General features: G+C 46.1%; 1 protein-coding gene across 1 annotated transcript in view; it reads right to left on the reverse strand.

The window, feature by feature from the left end:
* Positions 1 to 16581, reverse strand: part of TRIM35 (tripartite motif containing 35) — a 20512-nt gene continuing 3931 nt past the window's right edge. Inside the window, exons 2-6 of the mRNA XM_003937202.4 lie at positions 13412 to 13507; positions 9361 to 9591; positions 5170 to 5192; positions 4190 to 4308; positions 1 to 3299 (exon numbers count right to left, since the gene is read on the reverse strand). Coding sequence (XP_003937251.1) covers positions 2722 to 3299; positions 4190 to 4308; positions 5170 to 5192; positions 9361 to 9591; positions 13412 to 13507 — 1047 coding nt within the window. The 3' untranslated portion in view covers positions 1 to 2721. The remainder of the gene's footprint in view (positions 3300 to 4189; positions 4309 to 5169; positions 5193 to 9360; positions 9592 to 13411; positions 13508 to 16581) is intronic.

Here is a 16581-nt window from a genome sequence, read left to right on the forward strand (position 1 = left end):
TCATCAAAATTTAAAGCTTTAGTATTTCAAAGGACATCATCAAGGAAATGAAACAGCTCACAGAGAAAATTTTATAATCATATACCTGATAAAGGGACTTGTGCTTGGCTATAAAAGGATTCTTACAACTCAATAATAAAAAGGCAAATAACTCGATTAAAAAATGAGCAAGTGATTTAAACATTGTTGTCTTAAGAAGATATACAAATGGCCAAGAAGCGCATGAAGAGATGCTCGTATCATTCGCCATCAGGGAAATACAAACCAAAATCACAATGAGGTAACACATCACCCCTGCTAGGAGGGCTAAAAGACGGATAATAAAAAGCATTGAAGGATGTTGAATAATCAGAATTCTCATACCCTGTTGGATATAAAATTGTGTTGCCACATTGGAAAACAGCTTGGGAGTTCCTCAAGGGTTACACAGTTTCCACGTGATCCAGCAAATCTGTTCCGAGGCATATACGAAAGAGAAACGAAAACATACGTCCATGCAGAAACTCATACATAAATGTTTCTAGCAGCATTATGTGTAATAGTCAAGAAGTAGAAACAACCCAAATGGCCGCCAACGGATGCATGATAAATAAAATGCAGTACTGTCATCCCATACAATGGAATATTAGCCGACAAAAAAATACAGTTGAACACATGCTACAACATGGTTGAATGTTGCTTATAACACTGAAAAGGAAATGCCAAAAGAAAAAGAGTCTTAGCTTAAACATCATTTTTGGTTTTTGTTTTTTTCAAGAGGCCTAGCCTGCTCAAATTATCCTGTCTAAAAACAAAAACTCTTCCAATACGTAAGGTGAAAATAAACAAAACATTTTTAAAAGTTTAATATAACTAATGAAATAATTTCAGGTCAAGTTTATTATATCAAAATGATATTGATGGGTAGGGTAAATACTTTCTCTTATAGAGAAAGTCACACTCCCGGATGCATTGGCTCCCAAAGGGCTTGGAGCTTTTCTGAGGCTGGGCATCCTCCAACCAGGTGCATGCACTGATTTTCCAACATTATCACCACACCTAACCCAGCCCCTTCACACACTGGCAGCTCCTACCTGGGCCCTCCTTGTAGCCCTAACTTTTATGTAACCAGTGTACACAACACATTGATAACCAACTGACAGGTGTGAGTCATGATTTTTTAAAATGTCAGTTTTTGTGAACCGGAATGGGCAGGAGGTGGGATGCAGAGTCCTTGGTCAAGAATGTGACCCCAATTTTAACACTGCTTTTAGGAAAAAAAAAAATCCTTTTATGATGCCACTTCCTGGGACACGGTGAGTTGACGATTAAAAACTCTCTTGAGAGATGCAGGAGAAAAAACAAGCCCAGGAAAGTCTGCAGGCACCGCGGAGGAAGAAATCTGGGATGCAATCGCAAGGCGCAGAGCGAGCATGAGCTGGCGGAAGTCAGCAGAGACAAGAGGGTGGCAGGCACGGCGGAGGAAGAAATTCGGGATGAAATCACAAGTGGCAGAGTGAGCATGAGCTGGCTGAAGTCAGCAGAGACAAGAAGGCAGCAAGGCCCAGCCTCCTCTTCCCTCTCCCGCAGCGTCTAGGGCCACGTCCACGGTGCCACCCCTCTCCTTTCCTCCCAACTGAAAAGGGTGCCCTCGTTCTTTCCTTTTTGCAAATGCTGATGAGAATGAACCAGAGGAATTTCCTCCACAGCAACTACAGCAAGACATCCTCATCCAGTCCTATCTCATTTCCAGGTGGGGAAACTGGGGCCCAGCAAGGGAACAGGCCAAACCACGATTTTAAAAACGTTGTGTTGAAGGTGTTCTGGAAGCCTGCGTTCAGAGGAAACCGTGCAGGTATAAATAGATCAATCAGAGCTGATCTGATGGAGAGAGGGGATTCAGTCACGCAGAGGCCCTGCAGTAACTTTGTCTCCTGTACTCTTGATGCTCTGGCATCCAGGCCACGCTGACCTGGACAGACTGCTCCTCCCCGGCTAGCCAATCCCCCAGTCCCTACAGACAGCAAGCATCGGGCTGAGAGCAGCCTCTCCTATGGAAACCATCGAATTCGGAGCAATAGCACCAGCTGCCTCCTTCGCGTGGCTCTCCCGTCCTGATTATCCCGGGGAGAGGTATCAGACAAAGAAGGCAGCCCCTATGCCGAGAGCCACTGAGTTACTCAAGCCAGCTACCCCTAAACCTGTCTTCCCTGCTTACCCTGCCTTGCCCATTGCTTCCTGAGAAAACCACAGTGAAGTCTCTTGCACACACATTCCACTCCCTCCTTCCACCTTCTGACACACCCTGGGGCTTTCCTATGTGGCCCCTCCTCCCAGAACCATGAGTAACAAACTCTCCTTTGCAGGGCAGTCCTCTCCTCAGCCACTGGCTTTACCACACCTGGATGAGATGGTTTAAAACTGGCCCATTCTAGAAGTAAACATTATTCCCAGAAGTCCTGGAATGAGGATTCAGAAAATTCACATTGTGGAGGTGCCACGACTCGGGAGAGCCTGGCCAGCGAGGTGCCACATGATGGCTCCTGACCGTGGGCTGAGAAGGGACCAAACATGGAGAGAGGCGTGGCCTGGAGTCACTGAAAAGGACCAGAGGGGACAAAAGGAAGAGCCTGGCGAGGCGGGGCACAGTGGCGCCCAGGCAGTGTGGCATTAGGAAGGGGGCAGAAAGAAAACAGTGCGGTGGCACAAGACCTGGGCAGCCGCCAGCAGGCTTGGGCCAGTTCAGCCATCCAGTTCTTCCTTGATGCTGATGTGCAGAGGGCAGATGCGCAAAGGCTCAGGGGGACCAGCTCCCCGCGCACCCCCCAAGTAGAAATAGGGCCGCACGTCCCCAAAGCGGGCGTGGAAGGTGTACAGGTGGCAGTGGCGCTCCGCATCATAAAAAGACAACTCACCCTCCTCACACTCCAGCTCCACACGCAGGCGGCGTGGGATGGCCAGGACCAGGGGTGCCGTGGCTGGGTCCGAGGTCACGCAGTGGTCCCCCTCCACGCCCTGTGTGCGGCACACATACCAGAAGCCCGAGCGCGTGTCGTGGTAGCAGCTGTGCGAGTGACCCTCGGCGCCTGAGTCTTGGCGCACACGCACCACCCCCACCCGCCAGCTCTGCAGCCCCCCCAGGGCCACCTCCCAGGCGTGCGAGCCCCTCGAGAAGACGCGGGCACCCAGCAGGCAGGGCGCTGAGGAGAAGCGCTCCGGGTTCTCCACCTGTACGCGGTAGCCGTGGTTGGTGACACTGGTAAGGTCCTCGGACACGGAGAGCCAGCCGGCTGCGGTGTTGGGGTCAAAGGTAAAGGGCACTGCAAGCAGAGGCGGAAATGGGGAATCAGCAACCCTGAGGCCTGTTAGGCCAGCGTCTAGGTCTGCAGCCCCGCAAACGAACCGCTGTGTCTCACCTGGCCCCAGTCCAAAAGATATGTGGCAGTCCATACCCCTGGTACCTCAGAGTGTGATCTCATTTAAGAATGGGCGGTTGTAGAGGTATTAGTAGAGATGAAAACTGGAGGACAGTCCCCAATCCAGTATCAGCCATGTCCTTACAAAAAGGAGAGACAGGCCGGGCATGGTGGGCGAACAACTATTACATCTCCTATGAAGGAGTGAAGATTCTCCTCTACAGGTTTCAGAGGGGGCCTGGCCCTGCCAACATCTGGATTTTGGATTTCTAGCCTCCAGAACTGTGAGAGAGTCCATTTCTGTCATTTTAAACCACTCAGTTTGTGGTCCTTCATTATGGCAGCCACAGGAACTCATATAGGCAGAGACTTGTAACAGTCCCATAACCCACGGATGTTAGGACAGCATGGACCATTTCCCGGGTCAATGATATTCCTCCCTGTAAAACTGGGACACAGTGGCTCCTGTGGCTCTAGTCACCTTGGGAGAGGTGATCCTGGATGGAGGTCTTTTATCATACAAAATACAGTTCTGAATAGACAAGCCAGCTTCCCTCTCTGAAGAGGGGACCAAGTGTCAGGGCCCTGAGAGGAAGGTTTGGAGGTGTTGGGCAGAGTGGAGAAGACCAGGACACGGGAACCTGCCTATGAGGGACTGGCAGAGGGATCAGCTGAGAGAGGAGGGGAGCTCTGACGAGGTGGGAGGTGGGCCCTGCAGAGACCAGCCCTGGTGGCTCTTTGCTAACCTGAGGGCTTCCACCCTGCTTGGGACACCTGCCCACACCCCCGCTCACCACATTCCACAGATCCAAGCATCTTCTTCCAGACTCGGTACTGCAGGGAGCCCAGGTACTTGCAGACATCGATAAGCATGCTGGGCTGGACTGGCTCGGGCTCCATGGTGCAGAAGAGTCTGGAAAAGCACAACGGGGTATGGTGGGCAGAGCCAGCACCATGCATCCCAGGCCGAACTGGGCTCACTGGAAACCAGGAACAGGACTTGTTCTCTGCCCTCAGCCACGTTTCCCGGCCACCTTCCCCAAGACAAGACTGGACTGGGCCCTGATAGGAGATGGGCCAAGGCCAATGGGCCGCTGCCTTCTTCAGAAATCAGGCCAAGGGCTCACCTGCCCCAACTACCAGAACTCCAAACAGGAGATCTCCAACAGGGTTGCCGTCCTTGCAGGCAGAAGTCACACTTACACTTCCTGCTCATAGGATGTCTGGGTTGGAAGGGACACTAAGGATGCTCTAGCCTAACAGTTCCTAGGTGTCCTCTGGCCCTTGCTTGCACACCACCAAAGGGAAGTGGGCACAGGGAACTCACGCCCCCCAAAAGCACTCTCTTCCATTTTTAGAAAGCTCGGACTAAGACACAGTTCCTTCTCATTCATCCCTGTGAACCCAACAACCATTAAGACAAACCATTGTGACCTAAGGCTCTGAGATCAAGGGGGCTGACCTGACACTGGCTGTCCCCCTGGGAATTCGAGCCACGTGCAGGATGGTGCTCTCCTTCCCTGCATGGCAGGTGGGGATCCTCCACACTCAGAAGAACAACACTGCCCCAGAGCCAACTGGAATTGGATGCTGTGAGAGGCCTCTCTCCACTTGCCCATTGCCCACCACACCCTCTAAAACCAGGGCACAGTAGCTCATGTGGGCTGATGCACCCAGCTAGCTGTTCCCTGCCTGGCCCAGGCCCACTGGAGTTCGCACCCCTTATGTTTCTGCCCGCTCTTTCCCCTCCCCTCCAACAGCTTTGGCAACTTACCGGCGTTTTCGGCCCTTATGTTTCTGGAAAACAAAAAACAAAACAAAAAAAAACACAGAGACACAAATGTAGAGGAAATCTATACGTTTTTGACCTCAAAAGGAGTCATGCATTCCATAGATTATAAGTCTTAATATTGTCAAGACGTTAACAGTAACATCCCTGCTATGATCTGAGCATATTATCCAAAAGTTCGCTGAATCCCCAACGTGACAGTGTTGGGAGGTAGGTCCTAAAAAGAGGCGACTGGATCATGAGGGCAGAGCCCTCACCAATGGCTGAATGTCATTACTGTGAAGCGGTTTCATTATCATGAGCCTGGGCTGCTATGAAGCAATGAGCGACTACTCTGTCTTGGACACTCACTCCCTCCTTCTGCCATGAGATGACCCACACCAAATGCCAGAGCCACCATGCTCCTGGATTTCCTGGCCTCACCCAGAACAATGAGCTGAATCAACTTGTATTGTTTATAATTTACCCAGTCTGTGATGTTGTGCTATTGCAACAAAAAACATACGAAGACATTCCGTAAGTTGATCTACTGATTCAGTGTGATCCCTTATCCTAGCTGGCTTCTTTGCAGAAACTAAAAAGCTGATCCTAAAATTCACATGGAATTTCGAGGGAACCAGAATAGCTAAAATAATCTTGAAATAAAAGAACAACATTGGAAGACTCATAATCCCCATTTCAAAAATTAATACAAATCAACAGTAATCAAGATAGTATGGCACTAATATCAGTACAGGCATTGAGATCAATGGAATAGAAATCAAAGTCCAGAAATAAACCCTCATATTTTCCATCAATCAGTTATTTACAAGAGTGCCAAGACAATTTAATGGAGGAATAAATAGTCTTTCCAACAAATAGTACTGGGACAACTAGATGTTGATGTTGACATGCAAAAAAAAAAAAAAAAAAATGAGGTTGGACCAACCCTTACTACACCATATACAAAAAATAACTCAAAATTCATCAAACACCTACATGTAAAGCTAAAACGGACAAAGGTCTTGTGTCTAAAATATATAAAGAACTCTTACAACTCAGCAATAAAAAGACAACCCAAGTTAAAAATGGGCAAAGAATCTGAATAGACATTTGTCCAAGGAACATCTATGGTGATCCGAAAGCCCATAACAATTTGTTCCAAGTCATTAGCCATCAGGGAAATGATGAAATACAATACACAATGAGATACCACTTCTCATTGTGGTATGAGAATACCACAAATGCCCGGCTAATTTTTTCCTTTTTTTTTTTTTTTTTTTTTTTTGAGATGGAGTCTCACTCTATTGCCCAGGCTGGAGTGCAGTGGCACAATCTCAGCTCACTGCAACTTCTAGCTCCCAGGTTCAAGTGATTCTCCTGCCTCAACCTCCCGAGTAACTGGGATTACAGGTACAAGCCATGATGCCCAGCTATTTTTTTTTGTATTTTTAGTAGAGATTGGGTTTCACCGTGGTAGCCAGGATGGTCTTGATCTCCTGACCTCGTGATCCACCCACCTTGGCCTCCCAAAGTGCTGGGATTACAGGCATGAGTCACCATGCCTTGCCTGGTTATAATTTTTAAAAAATAAATTTTGGCAAAGATGTGGAGAAACTGGAATCCTCATACACTCCTGATGAAAATATAAAATGATACAGTTGCTCTGGACAACGGCCTGGCAGTTCTTCCAATAGTTAAACCTAGAGTTACCATAAGATCCAGGAAATCTACTCCCAGATATATTTCCAAGAAAAATAAAAACATGTCCACATAAAAATTGCTATCTGAATAATCATAGCCTTATAATTCATAATAGCCAAAACAGAAACAACCCAAATGACCACTGTCTTAGTTCATTTTGTGTTGCTGTAACAAAATACCACAGACTGGGTAATTTATAAACAATAGTTTGTTTGACTTGTGGTTCTGAAGCTGAGAAGTCCAAGAGCATGGCACTGGCATCTGATGAGAGCCTTCATGCTGTGCCATCCCATGGCAGAAGTAGGAAGGGCAAGAGACCACACGTAAGACCAAAAGTAAGAGAGCAAGGAGGGTCCAAACTCACTTCATAACAAGCCCCCCTCTCTCCATAACTAACCCACTCTGCCAATAACAACATTAACCCATTCATGAGGGTTCTCATGACCCAATCACCTCTTATTAGGCTCCAACTCCCAACACTGTTGTATTGGGAATTAAGTTTACAACACATACATTTTGAGGAACATACTCAAACCACCAAACCACAGCAACCACCGACTGATCAATCAATAAATAAAATGCAATATAGCCATGTGCAACATAACAACGTTTCAGTCAACAAGGAACTGCATATATGACTGTGGTCCCACGAGAGTATAAGACTGTATTTTTACTGTACCTTTTCTATGTTTAGATATGCAAATACTTCACAGTTGGTTCCTGTTGCCTACAGTATTCCATACAGCAACAAGCTGTACAGGTCTGTAGCCTAGGAGCAAGAGGCTATTCCATATAACCTAGGTGTGTAGTAGGCTACACCATGCAGGTTTGTGTAAACACACTCTCTGACATTTGCATAATGAAAAAATTGCCTAACAAGACATTTCTCGGAACATATCCCCATCATTAAGCAATGCATAATTGTATGTCTATGCAATGGAATACTGTTCAGCCGTAAAAAGGAATGAAGTACTGATAGATGCTACATACAACATGAATGAAGTTTCAAAATATGCTGAGTGAAAGAAGGCAGCCATGAAAGGTTACATATTATATAATTCCATGCATTTGAAGTGTCTAGAATAGGTAAATCTATACAAATAGTATGTAGCTTAGTGGTTGCCAGGGGCTGGGGAGGAGGAACTGTGGAGTGACAGCTAAAGCACAGCCGCTTTTGGAGGCATGGAATGTTCTAAAATTGTTGTGATGGTTGTATAACTCAGTATATAATAAAAATCACTCAGTGGTATATTTTAAATGACTGAGTTTTTTAGCATATAAATTATATCACAATAAACTTAGTAAAAAATTAAAAAGAGACACAAATCAAATCATTCTTCAAAGCACTCTGGGTACCGGGCAAGACAACACTCCCAATTCCCTAAACAGAATCCACGAGAAACACATCTTTTAGATCCCACAAAATTATTTTTCTTATTTTTTTTTCTTCATTTTTCTTTTCAGAGACAGCTCTGAACACAGAATGATTTTATAATCGAGGACATTTTGGAGACAGGAGACTTCATGGTTCAAGGCCTTAAGTGCGGTGGAGAACTCCTAAAGGTCCCACCCAGGAGATGACACCTGCCTGCCACCACCCACTCCACTCCACAGCAACCCCTCTTCCAGAGCAGTCAGCTGTTTTCCAGGTACAGGAGACACCTCGCCACCCTGGCCAGTTTACAGACCAGCTTTCAAGCCCAGAAATTTCCCTGTAGGAAATTGGTAAGGACCAATGGCTCATGGGGAGGAAATAAATCAAGAAAAGGAAAAAAAAAATGAACAATGCTTTTTTTTAAAAGAGAGAATAGAATCATCCTTAAGAAGACAGAATGCCAAGGCATCATATTTAAATAAAACAATTTAAATAATTGAATAATTTTAAAAGAATTCATTTTATTAAAAGGTAGAAACAGAAAAAAAATGAGAGTAAGAGAGGGGGCAAGAGAAAGGAAGAAAGAACAGGGAGGAGCTGAGCACAGTGGTGCGCCAGTAGTCCAACCACCCAGGAGGCCTCGGTGGGAGCATCACCTGAGGCCAAGAATTCAAGACCAGCTTGGGCAACATAGTGAAACCTCCCCTCATTGCCACCTGACTCTTAAAAAATGAAAAAAATCAGCCAGGCATGGTGGCTCGTGCCTGTAGTCCCAGTTACTCAGGAGGCTAAGGAGGGAGGTTCACTCAAGACCAGGAGTCTGAGGTTACATTGAGCTATAATCACCCACTGTACTCCAGCCTGGTTGACAGAGCAAGACCTTGTCTTAAAAAAAAAAAAGAAGAGAGAGGAAGAAATAAGAGGCTTTCAAGGAACTGTGCCCTGGTAAGTCTTTGGAGCTTCGTGACATGAGCATAGCAGTTCACTTGTGAGCTCCTCCAGGCCAGTACCCAGGAAGCTCCAGGAACATGAGGTTGGCCAGGGCTGGTGGGCTGTGACTCCCAGCTGGTCCCAGAACATCTGGCCCTGTCACTGAATCCAGACACTGAGCTCCTTACCATGAGGAAAGTAACATCATCCTCCTTCATCTCCATCTGCAGCCGCTCGATCTCATGTGCCAGCGCCTCTGTCTCCTCTGTGAGCTGCTTCATCTTCTCCTCGGCCAGAAGCTGCTTCTGCCTTGTCTCCTCGGTCATGGCATCCAGAATGCCCTGCTCCTCCACTCTCAGGAACTCACGAAGCTTATCAAACTCCTGCCGGATCCGGCCTTCCAGCCACGCAGCCTCCACCTACAGCAGAGAGCAGAGGGAGGCAGGGCTCAGATGTGGACAGAACCTTTAGAGCCCAGCAACTTTCCCATTTTTACAAAGGAATTTTATGTTCAAAGAAATCATGTACAGAACCCCTATAGGTAAAATACCAACGTAATAGTTTATTAGCACACATTTCTAAGTTCAGATTTCAAATGGCCAAGTTCAACAACCTAATAATAGGTTGTTTTGACAGGGTTTTTAAAAATAACATCACTGCTTCTAGATGTCAACTGTAGTACTATCATCTCACCTACATACAACGTTCAGTTCCTTCTTTAGGTTGCACCATAACCAGGGAAGTCCTGAATCATAGAAATAAATGGCTGCAAATAGCAATGATTTTTTAAAAAAGTATTTGCCTTCCAATCTTAGGACTTAAAATTTGTCTGATCCAGAAGCTTTACCAAAGGAGCGGTAGGAAGTATTCATTTTAAAAAATCATTAGAATAACCATACATACTCTAAATCTTAACCATAAAAAGGTGGTTAAAAAATAAAACCATAAAAGTACTCAAAGAAAAAGCAAATAAATATTTCTCTGCTTAGAATAAGAAAGGCATTCCTTAGCAAAGTATGAAATTGAGAAGCCTCCAAGAGACAATGAGATAACTGAATGCACAGAAAAATAAGAAGTGTGTATTGTAAGAGACTATTCATAGAGTTGAAGACAAAAATTCCATGACAGCTGTTAGAAAAACAATTCAAGATGTGTGCTGTGGTAATAGCAGGTTAGTAATCTCATCTTTGGACTGAAAGTTAAATATAGATGCTCCTCAACTTAATATGGGGTTACATCCCAATAAACCCATCATAAGTTGAAAAACTATTAAATCAAAAAAGCAATGAATACACCTAACCTATTAAGAAATCATAGCTTAGCCTAGCCTACCTTAAACGTGCCCAGGACACTTACATTACCCTACAGTTGGGCAGAATCATCCAACACAAAGCCTATGTTATAATAAAGCATTGCACGTCTCATGTAATTTATTGTTTACTAGACTAAAGGGGGAGAACAGAATGTTTGTATGTGTACTCAAAGCATAGTTTCTACTGAATGTGTATTGCTTTTGCACAACGGTAAAACCAAAACTTATAAGCCAGGGATTGTTTGTACGTTTACAGCTCTGAAAATAACGATGACAAAAGGATTCACTGAAAAAGTGAAAACGGCCCTCCAAAAGTGAAAATGATCCGCTGAAAAAGAAATGACAAACTAGGAAATGTATTTGCAACATTTATGAGAAATTGATATTATTCTTAATGTACAGAGCACTCTTACAAATCCTCTAAAAGACAAATATTCCAAGGGAAAAAAGGAATGTGAATTAGCATTCACAGAAGAAACATAAATGACTATTATACTTGTGAAAACATGTACAAACTTACCAATAATCAAAGAAATGCAAATGAGGAACAAACAGCATGGTTAATGTATCGGGCTGAAAAGACTGATAACGTCTGCGCGGGAGAGAGTAGAATCCAGGGTAATTCTCTTTTTTAAAAAATTTAAGTTCCAGGATACATGTGCAGGATGTGCAGGTATTTACTTATTGTTACATAAGTCAATGTGCACCATGGTGGTTTGCTGCACAGATCAACCCATCATCTGGGTATTAAGCCCCACATGCATTAGCTATTTATCCTGATGCTCTTCCTCTCCCCGATAATTCTTATCGCACAGAAAGATCAAGAACAGAGCATGGCAGAAGAAACCAGCAGGTGCAAGGTCAACTCCTGCCCACTCACCGTGGCAATGACAGCCTCACTGTAAAGGAATAAGCACCAGAACTGTCACTTTTCCATCAATCTGATTAACCGAATTTAACAGGAAAAGCATTAATCAAGCTGGAATCTTTGGGGCTTCCCATGTGATCTCTTACCCTAAGCCTCAGCAAAAAGCTTGGGACTCCTGCACTCCCTGGGATGGGCAGGCAGTGCTGTCACTTGGACAGACATGCTCCCTAAGTATTCCCAACCCAGTCCTGTACAAGGCAAGCCAGTCACATGGCTTTAGCCACAAAGGGAAACCAAGTAAGCCAACAATGATAAAGTTACAGGACTCCATGACAACTACTGGAAAATGACTCAATGAACTACAGCAACGGCAGGTTTGTAATCTCTATTTGGAGTTGATATTTCAACATATATTTGTGGCTCTGACATATGATGACAAAATAAGCCACTGAAAAAGTGAAAATTCTCTCCCGCCAGTTTGTGGGTCTATTAGACAGCAGAAATGTTAATGACTTCTCTCCATTGGGCACTTACATGTATTATCTTATCAGAATGCTTTTTAAAAATCCTAGTAAGAGGGAATTGCCCTCTTTTCACAGAGGAGGGGATTAGCTTGGAGGGGGCTGAGGGATTTGGTGGGAGAACTGGGCTTAGATTTGGAAATGGGTCTGCCCTGGTCATGGTTACTGCCCTGGTGCCCAGACTGTCCCATAATCCTTTCTTCCACTTTGTTCCACCAGCTTTGTGGCTCAGGGTAAGCTCTGGGCCTGGATGTTGATGAGGTTCTTCCCTGGGCCTAAACCTCACCCATGGACATACGATGGAGGGAACTACAGGCTCCTGAGGACAGCGTCCAGCAACCCAGACCAGGTGTGGCTCAGCTGTGGCCAGGATGAGTCTAACAGATGGTAAATACTAGAAGCAGCCACCTCAGAAAGTGAAAGACCAGAGCCGAGATCAACAGTCAGAAACAAGGTTGCCAATCCACACAGGACCCAGAAGAAGAAAGGGTGCCAGGTAGGACAATCAGAGCGGGGACAGAGGGAGCCCATTCATTCATTTGATTAACAGTTACTGGTCACTTACCCACTTCACTCATTCAATCAACAAACATTTTTATTGGTCACCTATTGTGTGCCAAGAACTCCTCTAGATAAGTGGCAATAGTGTGCCCTGTTTTCATTATATTCCGATGGGAGGGGATAAAAAGCAAATAGAAAATAAAAGGAAATCACAGGTAATGGAGTGTCATCAAATAAACCAAGAAGTATGCCATCGAGTAAAAGAAGAGGGTGATCAGGAAAAGCTTCTTGAAGGGGACATCTGAGCTGAGATTTTAATGGCAAAGATATTGGGTGTGCATTCTGGGGAGAAGACTTAGTTTGCTTATGGGACAGAAAGAAGGTGAGAGAGAGAAGCAAATGAGGTTGAGGACAGGCGGGGTCAGGCGATGGCCTTGGAGACCAGGGTAAGGAATCTGGGTGGTACTGAGGGTGACTGGAAGCCACTGGCGGTTTTAAGCAGAGAAGGAGCAGAGCTGGTGTCTTTTTCTACATGATTGCCCCAGTCTGTGGAAAGCAGAATGTACGAGAAGGGAAGCACGAAGTCCAGGCAGGAGGCCCAGTGAGAGAGGATGGTGACCTGGACCAGGAGGTGGAGAGTTCGACAGAAATAACATATTTTGCAGATGGGGGAATAGGCCTGATGATGGAGTGCATGTGGGAACTGAGAGAAAACAAGAAATTAATGAACCCCAGGTCATCACTGAACACCCAGGTGGCGGTGGTACAACGCACACGCCATAGCACAGATGGTGTTGGTAGCTTTTTAAGTCACTCCTGTGGCTGCTGGCATGACCACACCTGGGTCTGTAGAGATGCCAAGACAGAGGAGCCACGGTCAGTGTCCAGGATGCGGCTGCACAGGACCATCAGAGGAAAGGCAGGCCACCTCTACCTGGCAGCTTATGCGAACCAAAGCCAGGGCCGACGCATCTTTGCTACTCCCCAGCTGCCCTGAGTGTCCCCAGTCTCCCCACTCAGCCCCATCATTCACTCACCTGATTGTGCTTGGCGATGGCCTCATAGGAGCGCCGCATGGCCCAGAAGGCCTTGGCCTTCTCCCGCAGAGCGTGCTCCATGTTCCTGCACTTGGCCTGACGTGGGAATGAGAAGGAGGCAGGAAGGCAGGTTAGGGCTGGAGGCCGGGCAGGGAGGGCAGACACATCCCATTTCCAATCGGAACACCACTTCCACACAAGTGTAACTCAGCTGCATTTGCTGAACCCCACCCATGCCACGCGCTGTGATCACAGACAAATGCTAAGTACGGTCCCGATCCTGAATCAGACGTACGTCTGTGAGATAAAGGGCCCTCGGACATCCTCTAGCCCAGCCTGGTACAGACTGGGAGATGGGGCTGAGGAAAAGCAACCTGCTCTCTCTCATGGTGCTTACCACACAGGTTAGAAGAGTGTCCTAGGCGAGCCTAAAGCTGGTCCATGCTGGCTCTGAATCCCTGAGCTGTGTGGACAACTGCAGACAGTGTGGTCACAGGTTCCCTTTGCAATTTCCTTAACCGGATGGGTCTGCAATCGCTAATGTGCAGTGACTGACAATGGGTATATAGCCAGTCATTTCCCATGGGGTTCAGTTACCTCCCATGAGGCCTTAACCTCAACACGCCCCTCCATCCATGCCCCTCCCACACCCTGACATTTTAACACTGCCTGGATCGCGTGGAATACTTTAATCAGCAGCCACAAATATTTTTCGTTTAGTAGTTTTCATTTCTTAAACTTTAATTATTGTTTCTGTTGTTCTTGGACTCCTTGAAGAACCGCTGCAGCGTTTTAGGTTGGATTCCTGCCTCTGGTATCGGACTGAGGTCTATCATTTTCTCTCCCTCTTTATCCTTTCGATCTACATTCTCAGAAAGCTTCTCAAATTTTTTCTTAAGAAAAAAATAATAATTTGAGGCCGGGCACGGTGGCTCATGCCTGTAATCTCAGCACTTTGAGAGGCCGAGGCAGGCAGATCACCTGGAATGTGGCTTAAGAGGTATCGAGAGTATCTTCAGGTTAGATCCAGCCGGAGGGACTCTAAGATGTTGACTGCAAAGGGGGAGAGAGGACTGGAGCTGGGACCAGGGAGAGTCTGCTGGCAAAGAATGGCCATCATGCCAGTCCTGCGAGATGGATAAGACAAGGGTCTGGACAAGCAGCTCAGCACAGAGCCCGAGAGCTCTGGACTGGGAGGCAGGAAACCTGTGTTCTTATCCTAGTACTTTATTTATCTATTTATGTAAGAGACAGGGCCTCACTCTGTTGCCCAGGCTGCAATGCAATGGCCCAGTCATAGGTCACTGCAGCCTTGAATGCCTGGCCTCAAGCAATCCTCCCATCTCAGCCCTGAGTGTCCCCCATCTCCCTACTACCCTCGAGTGGCTGAAACTACAGGTGTGTGCCACCATGCTCACTAATTTTTTTTTTTTTTTTGCTTTGGTGCAGGATCTTGAAATCCTGGCCTCAAGCAATCCTCCTGCTTCAGACTCTCCAAGCCCTGGGATTACAGGTATGAGATCCACTTCTTATTACTGAGATATAACCACTTCGTCACAAGTCCCCTGTGGGTCTGTGTCTGGGGATGTTTTTGTGTAATGGCAACCTCAAACAATACTAAGACAATGCTACTCCAAGTCACGGCAGAAACGGTGCTGATACATGCTTTCAGTTCCTACAACTTCAGCACAAGCATTTGTGTTTTCTCTCTCTTTTTTTTTTTTTTTTTTTTTTTTTTTTTTTTTTTTTTGAGATGGAGTTTTGCTCTGTCACCCATGCTGGAGGGCAGTGGCACGACCTGGCTCACTGCAACCTCTGCCTCTTGGGTTCAGGCAATTCTCCTGCCTTAGCCTCCCAAGTAGCTGGGATTACAGGCACATGCCACCATGCCTGATTAATTTTTATATTTTTAGTAGAGACAGGGTTTCACCATGCTGGCCAGGCTGGTCTTGAACTCCTGACCTCGTGATCCGCCCACCTCGGTCTCCCAAAGTGCTGGGATTACAGGCGTGAGCCACTGCGCCCATCCAGCATTCGTCTTTTCTTTACAGCTTACTTGATATCAAGTCATATCACTTTCATTGTCTTGTCCTGGTAAGAAGAGAAATACACATAGCAGGTAGAGAATGTGCCAGGCCCAAATGAAAGCCAGTCCCATCTCAAGAAAGCTCTATAGCTCTTCAGAGAAATTTGGGTGGATTAAGTTATCACTTGAAACAGAGTAATGGGAGAATCAGAAGTACCTTGGCCAGGAGTAGAGATTTCGTTCCAGCAAAATAAAACTTTAGGATTAATATTCTGAGTGGAATGTTATTGATTTAAGTTTTGTATCCAATCTGTTTACTTCTTTTGTTTTTATTGCTTATATGTGGTGTGAGCAAGTGCTATTTATTACCAGTTTTGCATTTGTATGCATGTAAATGTTAAAATAATTTAACTCTCACTGCTGGACTATTTTTTCCTTTAACAAGAATGCATACTTGTTCAAGTTTGAGAAACGCTGTACTAGGATTTCATAAGGTCTTTTTAAGCACTGTTCCTTGCTAAATCTCATCAGTCCTTCCATCATGTGCCACTGCACTTACGACAAAATCCCAGCTCCTGAACACGGCCCTCAGTATCCTGTGGGATCTGTCCTGCACTCCCTCTTCCCCACATGAAGCGTCTCTCCGTCACTGCCCACCCCCATGCTGTACCCCCCTCACTGCTGGCCACCCCTCAATCAGCTCATCTCAGCAAAATCACTTCCTTGGAGACTCCTTCCCATGCCCCACCAAACAAGAGCGGCCTCCCCTGACAGTCTCCCACTGCATCCTGTACTGTCCTTCACAGGAACATCGAGCTGAAACTATGTTAACTATTAGTGAGATGATACAACTATGCCTACAAAGGCAAGGTCTAGGACTGTCCTGTCCTGGACACACCGTACTGGCACACAGGAGGCACTCAACCAGTACCTTCTGCCAGCCGTGACAGTGGTCAACAGCCACACAAACCTCCAACACACAGTCAGCTGCCCACACACGTCTGGGAGGAGAGAAACCTCTCTCTTAAAGTCCAGGACCGGAGTGCAGACTGAACAAGGCTCCAGGTGACCTTTAAAACTACTTGCTCTGTGGCTTTGGACAAGTTTCCTACCCTCTCTACGATTACATCATTGTCTATAAAAT

Source organism: Saimiri boliviensis, chromosome 13 (genome assembly GCF_048565385.1).
Source record: "Saimiri boliviensis isolate mSaiBol1 chromosome 13, mSaiBol1.pri, whole genome shotgun sequence".
Classification (NCBI taxonomy): Eukaryota; Metazoa; Chordata; class Mammalia; order Primates; family Cebidae; genus Saimiri; species Saimiri boliviensis.